This window comes from Trachemys scripta, chromosome 2, assembly GCF_013100865.1.
Source record: "Trachemys scripta elegans isolate TJP31775 chromosome 2, CAS_Tse_1.0, whole genome shotgun sequence".
Taxonomy (NCBI): Eukaryota; Metazoa; Chordata; order Testudines; family Emydidae; genus Trachemys; species Trachemys scripta.
The window spans coordinates 243,505,728-243,522,144 of NC_048299.1; the positions used below are offsets into that span (position 1 = coordinate 243,505,728).

Genomic DNA, 16,417 nt, shown 5'->3' on the forward strand with positions numbered 1-16,417 from the left:
TTACTAAATAATTAGAACAATACCAAAAAAATATTCCTGCTGAGGTCTCTAAACTAAAGGATACAGGCAGCTCCTGTCTCTGTCTTGTCTCCTTCCACTCAGCAGAAAAGCCACCAACCTTCCCACTTCTGTTCCCTCCCCTCTCTGAGACTTTCCCACAAACTTAGACTTGGATGGAGAGAGCTGTTAGAAGGAAGAGGAAGGCCCGGCAAGCATAGTCCAGCCCTGCTTCTGTTAATCCTCAATGCTCCTGTCACAGTATGGCATGCTAGCCAATACTGGAATAGAAACTAAATGCTATTTCCTGATAATGGTGTGATGGAGTAGAGTATTTAGTTTTCATGTTTGGTTCGTTTATTTTTTTCTGTGCTGCATTCCAAGAGACGGTTATAAATTATGGCTCTACTAGAAGATCCCAGAAGCAGTGGGAATGGTGTTTGATGTCAAACATAGGGCAAAATTCTATTCTCCTGTCCACAGTACAGATCCTTCCTAAGTGCATATTTTTCACTTGGTATCTCTATGCTGGTGAAAATCAGTGAGAGTTTTGCTGAGAAATCAAGCACTGAGAAGTGTGGATCTGAAGAGCAGAATATTGCCCTTAGATAGCACATTACTGGTGTGGCATGACTAGGTGATAAATATCATTGTCACCGCACATAGGCACATTGAATGTGTGTTGAGGAGGGGGAGGGGGAAAGGAATTTTCATACAATCTGTACTTATTTTCAGAAATCCATTTTGTACCCCCCATGTCATTATAAAGTTAGGACTAAAATGTTGATTGGCCATTGTCATTGCCATTTTATTGCTTTTCGTTTTGTAGGGATAATAGAGTGGTGTTTTAGGTAATTAAAATACAGGATGGTCTCAGCAATGTTTTTTAATGGCTTCACCTTTTACCTCTACGTTGAAATTGTCTTTGCTGAAATTTTGAGAGATAAGCCAGTCCAGTGTATCTCTTATAAATGTATTAAACATTAAGCAAACAGTTATAAAACAAATATATGTTTAAATGAAATATGTCATTAGCTAATTTAACTTATAGTTTTCCTAACTTGCTTAACTTAATTTACAGTAATACAGTGCAATAATCAAATCAAGGTTATAAATGAAGTATAATCAGTAAGTCACTGGTTCAGTTTATTTGGCTCATCGAGTATTACAATTATTGATTGTATTAATTATAACGAAAAAACTCTCAGTGTTTTACAGGAAGGTTAAGGGGAGAAGCTGTTCCCTTTAAGTTAAGACATTCAGCTAAAAATCAAGTCCTTGCCTTGGTTTTAAGTAAATACAGCCCTTAGAATGATTTCATGGGCCATATTTACACTACAAAATTATGTCAACCTAACTTACATTGGCATACAGCCACAGCAGTTATTAAATTGCTTGTGTGTATGCAACTCAGCTCATTGTGTCAGTGGTGTATGTCTTCACCAGGAGTGCTAGTCTCGATTGTATTGTCACTATGAGACAGCTCCTGAAAGCCAGAAACAGTCCACGTAAGCAACACAGGGTCTACACTGACACTGCATCAACCTAATTACATAGCCCATGACTACACTGCTCGGGGTGGTGTTACTAAATCAGGGTAGAGAGGCTCTTACATCGGCAGGAACCAAATTTAAGCGAAGAAACTTCCACAGCGAGGTCAACACAAGGCAGCTTACATCGACCTAACCATCTATTGTAGACCAGGCCTGCTCTCTCCCATTAAACTTCACTGTTCACAGAAACTACATCACATTGTTGTTTATTTAATCTATTTTCCCTCCCCACTTTAACACAATGGCTGCATCTTTCTGCCAGTCTTGCACAGATACAAAATGTTTTCTAGAATTCCACACGTAGCAGTTTCAGAATGACACTTATTTAATCCACAGTTCTCTCACTAATAGGTTTAGGGAGAAATTTTTTGCAGCCCTGAGCAACATAGCTAGGTCCATCTAATTTTAAGTGTAGACTAGGCCTTAGTTTTGGAACTAAGGTTTTGTCTACACTAGCACTTTTGTTGGTAAAAACACCCCCTGATCAACATAAGTTTCACCGACAAATGTGCCAGTGTGGACAGCGCTATGTTGGCGGGAGATGGTCTCCTGCCGACATAGCTACCGCCACTTGTTGGGAGTGCTTTAATTATGCTGGCAGGAGAGCTCTCTCCCACCGGCACAGAGTGGCTACACAGGAGACATTAAAGCTGGGCAGCTGTAGCAGTACAACTGCGACACTGTAAGGTCTGTAATGTAGACATAGCCTAGTGATATTTACCTGTATCTTTATAAATGATCAAATGAAACTTGAAGCTTTTTGACGTGGGGGTGGGGGGATAGCCTGGTCTTTTCTCTCTCAGATGTAGATTTCAGGCTTGGCTTAGCTGAGGGTCAGAATCTTTCACCTCTTCGTCCTTGGATGGCCAGCCCAGGAAATTGAGCAGGATACAATTTGGGGTGTCTTATTGATGTGAGAGAGTCTCCACTTCCTTCCGCACGGTTAGAGTGCTTTGTAGAGATCAGTGTCCCCTTCCTCCACCTCAGGAGGACACCCCAATATCTTCAAATGCCAATTAACTGTTACAGCCTGGTAGCCATAAGTTACTTGGTCTTGAAGATTCCAGGTTAGAGTGTACATGTCTTACTGCAGTTCGTTCGTAACTGCTAACAGATGTCTCTTGAAAATAGGACACAAGAAGAGCCAGACGATAAGGAGCTGGTAGGCAGACTTCTGCTTAGGCCCACAACATAGTGTTTAATTATATTTAATGACTTGTCAACATATACACATCCACTCATTCCACATGTACTCAGGACAATGAAATGACACTGGGAAAGTAATGCTGAGAGGTGGAGGCAGAGTCTAGGGCAAGTGGATGACCTTACTCTAATAACCGTTTGCCTACAAGCTAGAAATCTGCTTCGGACATCTAGTAATGCTAACTTTCATTAAACAGTTACTCAGGCCTGAATTCAAATATGACCTATGTTCTGTCCAGTTTTCTTTTACACATTTTTTCAGTGTGGAATTTCAAAAAATGATGAAAACAGGATATGAGAATTCAAGCTGTTAACTCGAGCATCTGATTGTGAGGGGAGGTGGTTTCAATCTATTCTGGATCTTGTCATACTTCTTTATTGGGCTCCCATGAAGTCATATTTTCCTTTATCTGAGGTATTTTTATGGCCTTCATCACCATGAGCACCTCACAATCTGTAATGTATTTATCCTCATAATGCCCGCGAGGTAACAAAGTATCATCATCCTCATTTTACAGATGGGGAACTGAGGCACAGACAGAGTGAGAGACTTGCTCAGGAAGGAACTGAACCTAAGTCCCAGGCTAGTTCCCTAACCACTGAGAAATCCTTCCTCTCTTTAAAATCTTTGCTTTTATTTTATTTATACAGGATGCACTGAAGGCCCAATTGATCTGGTGTTCGTGATTGATGGATCAAAAAGTCTTGGAGAGGATAACTTTGAAGTTGTAAAGGAATTTGTCTCTGGAATCTTGGATTCTCTTGAGATTTCTCCCAAAGCTGCTCGAGTTGGTTTGCTGCAGTATTCCTCTCAAGTTCGCACAGAGTTCACATTAAGACAATTCAGCACAGCCAAAGACATGAAAAAAGCAGTATCCCAAATGAAATACATGGGGAAAGGCTCCATGACTGGACTTGCCTTGAAACAAATGTTTGAGAGAAGCTTTACTGAAGCAGAAGGGGCAAGGCCATTTTCAGCAGAAGTGCCCAGGGTGTCTATAGTGTTTACAGATGGACGAGCCCAAGATGAAGTCTCTGAGTGGGCCAGCAAAGCAAAGCAGAATGGTAATCTGGTATTTCTTTGTCACTGTTTCTTTAAGGATGTTTATATTATTTTTTAAAATAAACAAATAATTTCAACCTATATTAATGAAGAGACAAGATTAATGTGCATGTAGCACTGCCCTCTGCTGGAGAGAATTATATTTTCCCAAACGTCTGGTTCGCTTTCTAGGGCAGTGGTTTTCAAACTGTGGGTCGTGACCCAGTACAGGGTCACAGAATGTAAGGTACTGGGTCACGGCGGCTCTGGTCAGCACCGCCAACCAGGCCATTAAAAGTCCCATCGGCGGTGCTGCCTGGCTAAGGCAGGCTAGTCCCTACCTGTTCTGACACTGCGCTGCGCCCTGGAAGCGGCCAGCAGCAGGTCCGACTCCTAGGCAGGGGGGCCATGAGGCTCCGTGCACTGTCCCCACCCTGAGCATCAGCTCTGCACTCCCATTGGCCAGGAACTGGCCAATGGCAGCCGGGGGTGGTGGTGCCTGCGGGCAAGAGCCGCGTGGAGCTGCTTGCGTGCCTCTGCCCAGAAGCCAGACCTGCTGCTGGCCACTTCTGGGGCGCAGCACAGTCCACGGTGCCAGGACAGACAGGAAGCCTGCCTTAGCACCCCTGCTGCGTGGCAGACCGGGAGCCGCTTGAGGTAAGCCCACTCCCCAACCCCATGCCCCAGCCCTGAGCCCCCCAAACCTGGAACCCCTTCCTGAACCCCAAACCCCTCATCCCCAGCCCAGAGCCTGCACCCCCAGCCCAGAGCCCTGATCCCCTCCCATACCCCAACCCTCTGCCCCAGCCCTGAGCCCCCCAAAACCCTGAACCCCTCAATCACAGCCCTCACCCCTGCACCCCAACCCTCTGCCCCAGCCCTGAGCCCCTCCCATACCCCAAATCCCTCATCCGCAGCTCTGTTGGGTCACGGGCATCAACAATTTTCTTCAACTGGGTCGCCAGAAAAAAAGTTTGAAAACCACTGGTCTAGGGGCTTTGCCACAAAGCACTGCATTACAACTACTATCTCAGGAAGTAATGAATAAGTACCTCTGAGAGAGTCTATGTACTGAAGAACCAAATCAGCACAAGGCAGTTGCATTGTTTAGCTTAACAAATTTATTTGAGCATAAGCTTTCGTGGGCTACAGCCCACTTCTTTGGATGCTCAAATAAATTTGTTAATCTCTAAGGTGCCACAAGTACTCCTGTTCTTTTTGCGGCTACAGACTAACACGGCTGCTACTCTGAAACCTGTCATTGTATAGCGTGAATGCTGAGCTGTGCCCTGCATGTTTCCACTAAAGGATCGCAGACATTAGGAGCTTTATTAAATATTCCGTTTAACACATAATATTAATATAAAACACCGCACTCAAAATATCAGATATATGTTGTTCCAGAGCCTTTGCTTTATGCTATAATTTTTAAAAGTACAGTATAGACTTGGAAGCAATTATATGTTGCTATGATTGGGTATCCACCCTGCACAAGACCAGAAAGGATTAAGGTGACTAGGTGATCCAGTTAACTGCCCAGGCTGCACCTGGAGGAGGAGCCAGTGAACAGGATTAATTAGATGAGGCTCAGCTGGATGGGGATAGGAAGGGCCGGTATAAAACCCAGGAGCTGAGAACAGCTGGGGGTTGCAGGGAAGTAGACTTCAGTTACTCCCTGGGAGGAGGAGGGAATTGTGCATCTGGCAAACCCAGAGATGGGGGGAAAGCCAGAATCATAGGACTGGAAGGGACCTCAAGAAGTCATCTAGTCCAGTCCCCTGCCCTCATGGCAGGACTAAGTATTATCTAGACAATCCCTGACCGGTGTTTGTCTAACCTGCTCTTCAAAATCTCAATGATGGAGATTCCACAACCTCCCTATGCAGTTTATTCCAGTGCTTAACCACCCTGACAGTTAGGAAGTTTTTCCTAATGTCCAATCTAAACCTCCCTTGCTGCAGTTTAAGCCCATTGCTTCTTGTCCTATCCTCAGAGGTTAAGAACAATTTTTCTCCCTCCTCATTGTAACACCTTTTATGTACTTGAAAACTGTTATCATGTCTCCCCCTCAGTCTTCTCTTTTTCAGACTAAACAAATGAGGTAGGGAAAGGCTTAGGGAAAAGGCAGTGAGGTCCTTGGCTGCTGACTAGAGGGTCCCTGAGCTGGAACCTAGAATAGAGGGGGGCCTGGGTTGCCTTACCAGCCAGTAGGGAAGTGGCACAGACCAGAGGGCCAAGTCACAAAGAGGAAGCTCCAGCTCCTGCAGTGCGAGGCGGCATGGTGAGAGAGGATGACGGGTGAAGAGATTGCCAGAGGTGGGTGCAGCACCTGGAAGCATAGGCGCCAACTTGGTGGGTGCTCTGGGGCTGGAGCACCCATGGGGAAAAATTGGTGGGTGCTCTGCACCCACGGGCAGCTCTCCACCCTGCCCCAGCTCACCTACGCCTCCGCTCTGCCTCCTCCCCTGAGCGCACCGCGTCCCTACTTCTCCCCCTAGCTCACAGCGCTTCCTGCCGCAAAACAGCTGTTTTGTGGCGGCAAGTGCTGGGAGGGAGGGAGAATGCTGTGCACTCGGGAAAGAGGTGGGACCGGGACGGGGATTTGGGGAAGGGATCCAATAGGGGCAGGGAGGGGTGGAGTTGGGGTGGAAACATTGGGGAAGGGCTTGGGGCTTGGAATGGGGCAGGGCAGGGGCGGCACGGGGTGGGGCGGGGCAGGGGCGAGGGGGGGTCGAGCACCCACCTGCGCTGGGAAAAGTTGGTGCCTATGCCTGGAAGGAGCTAATCCCCAGAGCGGTCAGGAGGAGGTGCCCTAGTGGTGAGCTGACCCTGTGACAGTTGCTTTATTGTCCATATCCCACTGGTCTTCCTGAAAAAGAAACCCATTGTCTGCTATAGAGGTGGGCCTAGCAAGATGATAACTCATGTTCAGATTTAATTGGAAACTGGTGATTTTTGAATAGTAAACATGGTCTACAATATGTTGTTGTTTGGGGTTTGTTTGGTTTTTTTTGGAGGGGGGGCGGTCCATAAAACTGTAGCCTATGATCAAGGTGGCAGAAATCAATTCTGTAAGGCGCCCTTGGCAAAAATCATTTTTCCCCACACACTATCTAATAACAGCTAGAGATTTAAAAACCGAAAATTTTCAACAAAAAAAGGACTTGACTGTAAAACAGGAAATGTTTTGCAAGAGTCCTACTACTAACCTGGGCTGATGGACTGTGACACAAATAAAGCTGCCAGGACCTTAGAGAGGTTTCAGACCTTGTTTTTTGACATATCGACACAATGATAGCTTGTTGCACGCCTGAATGCAGGCAGGGGCACCCATTTGTGCAACCAGTTTGGGGTGTGTCCTGATATGACTCTGCTAAGGAGAAAAGGGAAGAAGTGATGGTACAAGGAGATGAGGAAAAAACAGTGTGGAAAAATACAGAATAGGAGGCAACAGAGCTAACAGACTTGTATTCACAAAGAAATGTCAACACCACGCCTCTTTCTGAAGCTTTGAAAATTAAACCAATAACTTACGGTTTCATGCACAGGAGTGAGTAGGTGGGATTTGGGACAGTGTATGGAAGAGTTACAGACCTTGACAAGTAAAAGATGTGGAGAGAAGTACTAGCCAACCCCACTTACTTTCAGCGAGAAACGTCAGCAGTGGATTGCTTTCACTGAGACATCAGGAGCCAAATACATCCCCAGTGTAATCCCACTGGGGGCAATGTAGTTTTGCTGAGCAGAAATTTGGCACTGAATGTTTTATCACTGTTAAGTCCAAGTCTTTAAAAAGCAGCAGACCTCAGCATGAACAGTCCATTCATTAAACTGAATCAACCTCTGAAATGTGGTGGATGTTTTACTTTCCTGGCTAGAACAATGTCATCCAGGGTCTTGATAGAAAGCAGGACTCTGCTTAATAAAAATGTTGGCACTGGAGATGGAAGAGGTGTATTTACTATGTCATCACATCTAGTCTCCTGCATTGCCAGTGGAGGGTTGAAAGTGGTTATTCATAGTGAGTACATAGATGTTATCACTGAACAGCAAAGGAAAGCAGGTATACTAACCCCACGCACTACTTTTTATCTGAAACCAAGGAGCTGAAAATTCAGTTTTTGTCATTGGCATCTGAAGCTCTCTTAAAAATTTGCTTCAGTCCTTAAAAGGATAATTGTTGTGGGTTTTTTAAAAAAAATAACTGAGATCCCAGACAGATCTTCTGCACTCATTTCACAATGACCTTTTGCAGACAGGACAAGGACCAAATTTTAATCTTTTTTAAATTCCAAAGCAGTCAGTGCAAGGTGAGTACATTTTCTAATGGCAGAAATGATGTGATTAGAAATGAATATTCAGATCATGTGTAAACCACAAGCAAAGACTTATTGCCAGCTGTTGGAAAACAGGAATCTGAAGTGTGCTCTGCTTTGCGTGGTGTATGTTTAAAATCTGTCTGAGAGGAATGTGAGCCATTGCCCCCAGCCCAGCTACCAGGATGTATTAAGACTAACTATGGCATGAATCACCTTAAACAACTGATCTCCTACTCTCAGTTCTCTTCCTTCCCCCTCCCTCGACAAAAAAACAAACACCCAATGCAGGAGAGACTCTTACACCCAGGATCCCTGCCCCAGGACTCATTAACGTCTTTCCTCCAGCCCCATAAATGGCGCTCTCTCCCAGTCCCTTCTCCCAACATAAATTCTGGTTTTCTCTTAGATGATCAAGAACTCTTAGATTCCAAGGCTCCAGATTAATCTGCCTAGCTGACTCTATCAAAGAAGACTCTGTGTTTAAGTCTATTTCTCAGCAAACTACTGATCTCTTTCAGGATTCTGTGCCCTGCCTGCCTTGCTACTACATCAAGTCTATCTATCATTTCAGCAAAAAAGGGACTGATGAGCTCTGTGTCCCTCCAGAGTCTCTCAGTGCCACTGCTAAATTGATCAGAGGTGCTCTCTCTCCCTCAGTATGTTGCAGCCACAGTGCTCTTTTGGGATTCATTTATCTTCAGTGGTAACCATATGTCCATGGCTTCTTTAGCTGAAGACTTGTTTGTTAATAAAACCAACAGTAAAGCAGTCAGTTTCTACAGCATTTCAGATGTTATATAACTCAGTGTAACTAGGATTATTCATCCAACACAATCCTTGGAGTTATATGGCATGCACATTTATGGTGCTATAAGTAATCAATAATACATCTTCCTTTCACTGAAACTCTGGATTTTAAAAAAATGTTGCTGTAGTAATAATGTGCCATTTCTCTTGCACCCAGGTATAACTATCTATGCTGTTGGAATAGGAAAAGCAATTGAGGAAGAATTACTGGAAATTGCTTCTGAGCCACCAGACAAACATCTCTTCTATGCTGAAGACTTCAGTACCATGGGGGAGATAAGTGAAAAACTAAAAAAACAAATCTGTGAAGGTACCACATGCCTCTTCCGTTGAGAGATTAGAAAAGTGAACAGCCATTTATATTTTGCTTCTCTTCTGTTTTTAATAAATGATGCAGAAAATATACACTTAAACCCCAGGAGGATTGGTAATGTTGCCCCCCTTCCTCCAGGCTGCAGTTAGATCAGTGAACCCCACCCAGGCTAAACATGAGCTATTTCTTTAGGAATATTGGTTGTGGGGGGAGGGGAAATCCAAATGATGATTTATTGGGAGAGAACAATTGCACTTATGGTCTATATGAGTCATGTTTAAAATTGTGTAGAGCAGTGGTTCTCAAATGTTTTTTTTTTTTTTTTTTTTGCGGACCACTTGAAAATTGGAGAGGGTCTCAGTGGACCACTTAATGATCTTTCCAAATGTTGTTCGTACCGTTAGCTAGCTATTGTAAAGAGCTTTGGATAAAAGCACTATATATAAAAAAACTTAATAATTAACATTTTACAAATAGAATAATTTGTTCTACAAATAGAAGAACAAAACTCATATTTTAATATCAGTAGTCTTACCTTTGTAATGCGATGTATGTGCCCTTTCTCCCCTGGCCATCACAGCCCCTGAGCTGGGGCTGGGAAGGAGGGGGGTCTCCCCCTCTTTCACCTGTTGCGGCAGCCCCTGAGCTGGGGCTGGGAAGGAGGGGGGTCTCTACCTCTCTCCCCTGCTGCGGCAGCCCCCGAGCTGGGGCTGGGAAGGAGGGGAGGTCACCCCACTGCGGCAGCCCCTGAGCTGGGGCTGGGAAGGACAGGGGTCTCTCCCCAGCAGCCGCAGCTCTGGAGCTGAGGAAGGTCACCTTTCTCTGGCCGCTGCAGCCCTGCACGTCCCAAATTCCCCCCACACCCTCTTCTCACCCCCCTACCCCCTATTTCCCTCAAGGCCACCACCTCACCTTACATGTGCGTCTTCTCCAGGATCCAGGCACCTAATTAGTGGAGCCATGTCTGCGCAGCTCCACTAATTAGGTGGGTGACCCTTCATTGTCTCGTGTGCAGCTGCCCAGGCGCGGACTTTAGAGGGAACTATCCGCGGACCACCTGAATGGAGCTCACAGACCACTGGTGGTCCACGGACCACAATTTGAGGACCTCCGGTGTAGGGGAATGTTGCCGATATCTCCCTATGTAAGTCAGTGGTAGGGCTCAGCAGAAAAAAAAAAAAAAAAGATTTAAGGACGACTTCTTACGGGCTATTGTGCAGTGTTCACAACAGCAACAAAATAATTTCATGTACCCAGTAAGTAAACTGAAAAACAACTAGTTTGTGCTTCAAACCAGTCCTTTGATCCATGAGCGCAGAACCTGACTTTCCAAAATCATTCCCCTGCCCTGCCCCCACTGTGTCACTAGCAGCCACACTCTAGACCTGCTTCCCATAGCATCTGTTCAAGGGGTGGGGGGATTCTGAGCTGGAATGGACCCCTGTTCTCCAGGGACCTAATGACGTCCCTGCACCCATTCACACACAACTGGCACTCAGTATTACTTGCTCATTCACATAGATGCCTGAAGTCACTTCCTGTAACAGGAGAATGAAGCCCAGGAACTCTAGAGGGCTCTTTGCTGTGCAGGATTGCCTGGTAGGAAGCGACACATTCTTCCTTTTAGGCAGGGCTTTGGGAGGAGTCAGGAAAAAGAATCTGACTGGGGACCCTCCAGCCAGACTGTGTATCCTCTGCCTCTGCCTCAACCCTAAGGAACTTATTGTTAGCTCCCTTGGACATGCAAAATACTGAGATTGTAGGAAAGCTGTTCTGTTCATCCACCTGCATACTAGGTAGGCAAACAGATGATGACAATTTCAAAAGCATAGGGAGATTCCAAGTCCAAAATTCTCAGGCAACTCTTCTAATAAATCTCTCTCCCTATCAAACAGCCTTAGATAGCTGCAGTGCTGTTTGCCATACATTTTATTTACTTTTCAGAAATGTGTTATTTCCTAAACCAAAAATAAGTAAATCTTGCCCCTTTGAGGCAGTTTCCAAACTAGAAACTCTGATGTGTCCGTCTGCCTCCTGGTTTTCTGCTGCACAGCTTGTCTCTGCATTCATTACAAATGGGTAATACCTCTCACCTGTGGAACTGGGAGGCTGCCCAGGGTTGTTGCTGGAGGCTCCAGGACTAAGCATAGGGTGACCAGACAGCAAGTGTGAAAAATCGGGATGGGGGTGGAGGGTAATAGGAGCCCATATAAGAAAAAGACCCAAAAATCGGGACTGTCCCTATAAAATTGGGACATCTGGTCACCCTAACTAAGCACCACGCTTTAACGTGGGCCACCAGAAATTCCGCCCCAAGTGATGGAACAAATTGGCAGCTCAGTTTCTCACAACCACTTTGTTTTATTTAGAAGTTTAATTTGTATTTGTTGTGCAGCAATGACTGTTCCAGCAAGCTCCTCTCACCCTCCCTTCAGTGAGGAATCACTGGCTCTAACACCCTCGTTCCTCCAGTGCAGCATCTCTCTAGCTAGCTCCCTGTACCCCCTGCCCAGTAGCAGAGAAGCCCTTCAAGCATCAAGACAAGTCTAAGAAGTGCTATAGGTAGCTTTTCAGGAGCCTCAGAGGGCAAGTTATGCCCTGCTGCTGTAAGCCCCCCTTGCTCACTCTGCCAGGCCATGGGGCTTTGAGTCAGACTGGCAAGCCAGGGCCACACGCACACAGCCATGGTGGGTTTGACCTGAAATTTTTCTGTAACTGACTTAGGGTTAGTTGATATAATTTTAAGTTATTAGTAGTCAGTTGCTGAAGTGTTTCTAGCTTTAGAAGAACTCTTTTGATGGCCTAAGATGAAGGCAGGATTTAGTCCTGGAGCCTCCAGCAATAATGCTGAGCCCCCTCTGAATTCCACACAGGAGAGCCATTGCCAACTTGTTATGAACGAGGAGGGAAGCTGCTAACAGAAAATCATCAGGAAAGAAATACCATTTTCCTGTCATTGGAAGTTACTGTTCTGTGCAAAGTAATAAAATCATTTTTTCTATTAATATCTTTCTCTTTTGGGAATTGTTTCTGCCAGCTTTGGAAGAGTCAGATCCCCATCAGGATCCACTGACAGGGAGACCTCACAAGACTGGTCCTCATTCTTCAGGTTAGATGCTTTAAATCTGTGTCCAGTTTTCACCTCAGCTGGCTCCCCACTCAGCATTCTTCTCATGGCATCCAGTATAGAAAGTTCATCATTCACCCAGAGGGATACCCATACCAAAAAACCAAAATCCCCCACAAACCCTGTTTGGTCATCTGAGCTTTGCTGCAACATGCTTATGGCTGCATGCTCCCGCCTTATCCCCCGCAGTAGTTTACTTGGATGCTGCAACTTCCACATCAACCTTGTACGTTGATGTACTTTACAATGTTTTTTATTTACATGATCATTTACTATTTAAGAAACTCTAAAGTGCTCTGGCTTAACAGTAACCAATACAAAGCTGAAGTCCCTCTCCTGGCCTGGAATACAACACTTAAACAGTCTATCTACAGTATACAATCTAATAGCTCAGATTCTTTGTGTAAAATGCAAACTCTGAGTAGAACCTTACACCATTAGAAGTCCCTGCTAAAATCCACTGGATTAAGGTGCTGATCAGTGGGTGAGTGGACGAATCTGGCCTTAAATGAATAAGGTGTTACATACAAAATTCAGTAGATGTGTTGCATAATCATGACCACAGTTCTGTCTTGGGGTTTCCTGCAGGATCTGAACCAGCCAGCATAGCCGTCACAGACCTCCTTGCCTGTCCCAATTTTGCAGTACATCACAAATATCTTTTTGAAGAGGAGAGTGTTTCACAGTCAACAGCAAGATCAGGTAATTAGTTACCAGGGCTCAGGTAATCTTTAGGCAATTCCAGCCTTCTCCTTTGATTACACAAGTTAGAAAGACATGTCAAGACTGGAAATTCATAAACAATGCTGGCCACAGAGTGGCGTTCCTTGCCTACCTGTTTCTTCATAGTACCCACTCTAAGTGCTTCCTCCTCTGTGATGATTACAGCTAAGTATTTAACTGGGATTTGATATGTGCATCTTTTGATAGTGATTATACTATGTTTCAATGCCAGGAAAATATTGAACATACGTTGCATTTAGTGGCTACATTCTCTTGCAGATTCAGTATATTTAGATTATATGTCACTGTTTCTCTGAATGCCTCTGTCTGCTTTTCCAGCAAACCCTTCAAAAGATAAGGAGCAGTGCAACTGTGAAAATCTCATGACATTCCAGAACCATGCCAACGCTGAAGTAAAAAAACTAACTCAGCGATATATCCTTTCTGAATAATTGTTTCCTGGATCACAGGTAGAAAGGAAGTTATTTATAAGGTGGGGGGGAGGGAGAAGACAGTTACAATAAATGCTAATTAGGGCCACACACTTAAAACTCAAAGTCTCAGATGTCTCCTTGGGCCCAAAAGCAATTTATTAACGGAAACAATTCTACTACTGTTTACACAGCTCCTTCAATGAACGGACCAAAGTTTTTATTCATAAACATGCATCTTAAATGTTTCATAACCACTGAATAGCAAGACAAGTCTCCATCTTAGATCAGGTGAGTAGAGGGTATAGGGCAGCAAAGAAAATGGATACTGATTTTGAGACTATAATCCTATTCTCTGGATTTGGCTATCACTTCGGCTGAAATTTTAATCCTCCATCATACTATTTTTGAGTAGTGTTTATTGTCAACAGGAAACTCTTATATCAGAATACAGAAGAGAAGTCTCCTGCTGTGCTCAGGGAATAGCCACATGCAACGGTCATTTAATATAATTTCCAAATTAAAATGCCAGGATATTATACAGAGAACAGTGATGATGACTGATTTTACACACACAAACCACTTCTGGCTTCAATTTTAATTTTTTTAGTCTCCTCTTTTTTGCAGGAAAAAGCTGACCTGGCTTACGCATCTAACTCTGGGAAAGGTTCATGGCTATGAATCCCAAGCAGCAACAGCCACCTTCCTGCAGCCTGGAGTTAGGTGCCTATCTCCCTTTGGAAGGAAAGCTTGCTTAGGCTGCACTCATTCTACAAATTTTCTGCTCACTAGCTTAAACAGCTCCCAGCTCAACTTGCTGGCTTTTGTGGATCCCATTCTTACGCACACAATTCCCCCCCTGCGGATTCCACTAGGCAGTAGAGAACCTAGAAGTTAGGTGTTGCAAAGAATGAGAAATGGAGGGCTGGAAGGGACCTTGAGAGGTCCTCAAGTCCAGTGGCCAGTCCTGGCAGGTGTTTGCGCAATATATTCCTAAAAACCTCCAACAATGGGGAGTTCACAAATGGGGAGCCCAGTCTCCTTTGTGGATCCAGCCCTTAGCCTGTCTGTTCCCCAGCTGTAAAATGGGGATATAGCATTTCATAAGTTTTGAAGATACACACATTAAATATCATGAGGTGCTCAAATAGTACAGTACTCATAACTACATGTTTTCCTGTATTGTACCAGATCTATTTGTGGGTTAGGGACTTCATGTGTCTTCCATATTAATCTAATGTAAATAGTATGTTTATATATAAATAATGCTTCATAGTGGTAAGTAGCTGAAACATTTTTAAAGATTGCACTAGCAAGGAACAAAGTTTCACTTCACTTTAAAATGCCAATTGAAGCCCCTTTTCTCCTATCACTGTGCGAAGCAGATATAAGCAGTGACCTGAAACTCCTGTCTATGGGTACTTTTGGTAATGCTAGTGGACAGCACTTTAAATGTTAAGCAACAAAACTTTTAGGGGTGATAAAGAAACCCAGTTGTAATGTTTCATATTGGGCTCCATAGCTCCCTTTGTTCCTTTGCCTAGCCCTGCATTGAAAAGGAGGAAATAGGGCTGAGGGGAGTGGAGAATGAGAGCAACAGCACGTCAGTAGCAGACTACAAACCCCCACAACCAGCAGCATCTGCTGCAGTTATAGTCTCTCTTCCCTCCATAATAAGTTGGGGGTGTGGAGGAGGGGGCACTTAAAGGATAATGAAAGAAAAATGTAGCCATTAGATGCCAGAATGCTGAGTAGAAAACTATGCAGTGTTGTGCTGGATACAACAGACTATAATATTTAGCTTGTTACAAATACAGGCGTGTACAGTTTTAGAGGCTGCCATGATGTTTGTCAAATTAATGTCATTTTAAAAATGATTTCACCTTCCCTTCAGTATGCTGAGAATCAAATTAATATTTGAAGGACTTTCTGGCAAGTTTTTGTATAATACTATGTATTCCAGATAGCTTTTTCCTTAACTTATTAATACTGGAAGAAATAACTAAGAGAATGGAAGCCCTGGAAAACAGACTAAGATACTGATGAAGAGTTCTTAACAGAAGTATACACTGTACTGTATATTTATACATACAAGTTGCAACAAAGCTATTTTCTTAAAGCAGTACAAAGCTACGTAGCACAAATCTTTTTGTGTTTGAGGGAAAAGGACATTTTTGGACCCAATATTTACATACTGAGGTAGAGCATCATATTGTTCTCTTGCATTGATTGCAGTAAGACAAATGTTGAAAGGAACTTTAAAAATTTTATAGTACCTAGCAAAATTTCTAAGTAGAATTTAACACTTGAATTTATAAGCTATGCAGTCTAATAAAATGCTTTTATTTTTAATTTGAAACCTCCATGCTGTGTTTGGGTATTTTTAGACTTACTGGTGTATTATTTTGGGTTAGTTCTATGGTCTGTTACACAGGTCAGACTAGTGATCACAATGGCTCTCTTCTGGCCTGGGAATCTATGACTACTTTAATATACTCTGTAAATCATTTTTGCTTTATTAGTTGTGCTCCACCTCTCACCCCCTCCATCATACTAAAAATATTAAGTGTGCTGCACAAATGCAACTATGAAACAATTGTTTCGTGTATACTCTCCTTTGCCTAGCATAAAACATTGTCTATAGAAAACTAGCTATGAGGGAATGTGTAGACTAGCTTAATAAGGTTTTTACTTACATCACAAATGTATACATTAACTCCAACTACAATTTTCAGAGTAGCAGCCGTGAGTCTGTATCCGCAAAAAGAAGAACAGGAGTACTTGTGGCACCTTAGAGACTAACAAATTTATTAGAGCATAAGCTTTCGTGGACTACAGCCCACTTCTTCAGATGCATCTAGAATGGAACATATATTGAGGAGATTATATATATACACACACA

At 43.8% G+C, this 16,417-nt stretch overlaps 1 protein-coding gene across 7 annotated transcripts in view; it reads left to right on the forward strand.

Annotated features, from left to right (window-relative positions):
* The window catches only part of MATN2 (matrilin 2), a 103,754-nt gene extending 87,876 nt beyond the window's left edge, over positions 1-15,878 (forward strand). For all 7 annotated transcript variants that reach the window (XM_034763346.1, XM_034763350.1, XM_034763345.1 and 4 more), the window contains 6 exons: positions 3,405-3,818; positions 9,079-9,231; positions 12,272-12,343; positions 12,950-13,063; positions 13,424-13,519; positions 15,506-15,878. In XM_034763346.1, the coding sequence (XP_034619237.1) occupies positions 3,405-3,818; positions 9,079-9,231; positions 12,272-12,343; positions 12,950-13,063; positions 13,424-13,519; positions 15,506-15,558 (902 nt within the window). In that variant the 3' untranslated portion in view covers positions 15,559-15,878. The remainder of the gene's footprint in view (positions 1-3,404; positions 3,819-9,078; positions 9,232-12,271; positions 12,344-12,949; positions 13,064-13,423; positions 13,520-15,505) is intronic.
* The last annotated feature ends 539 nt before the right edge of the window (positions 15,879-16,417 follow it).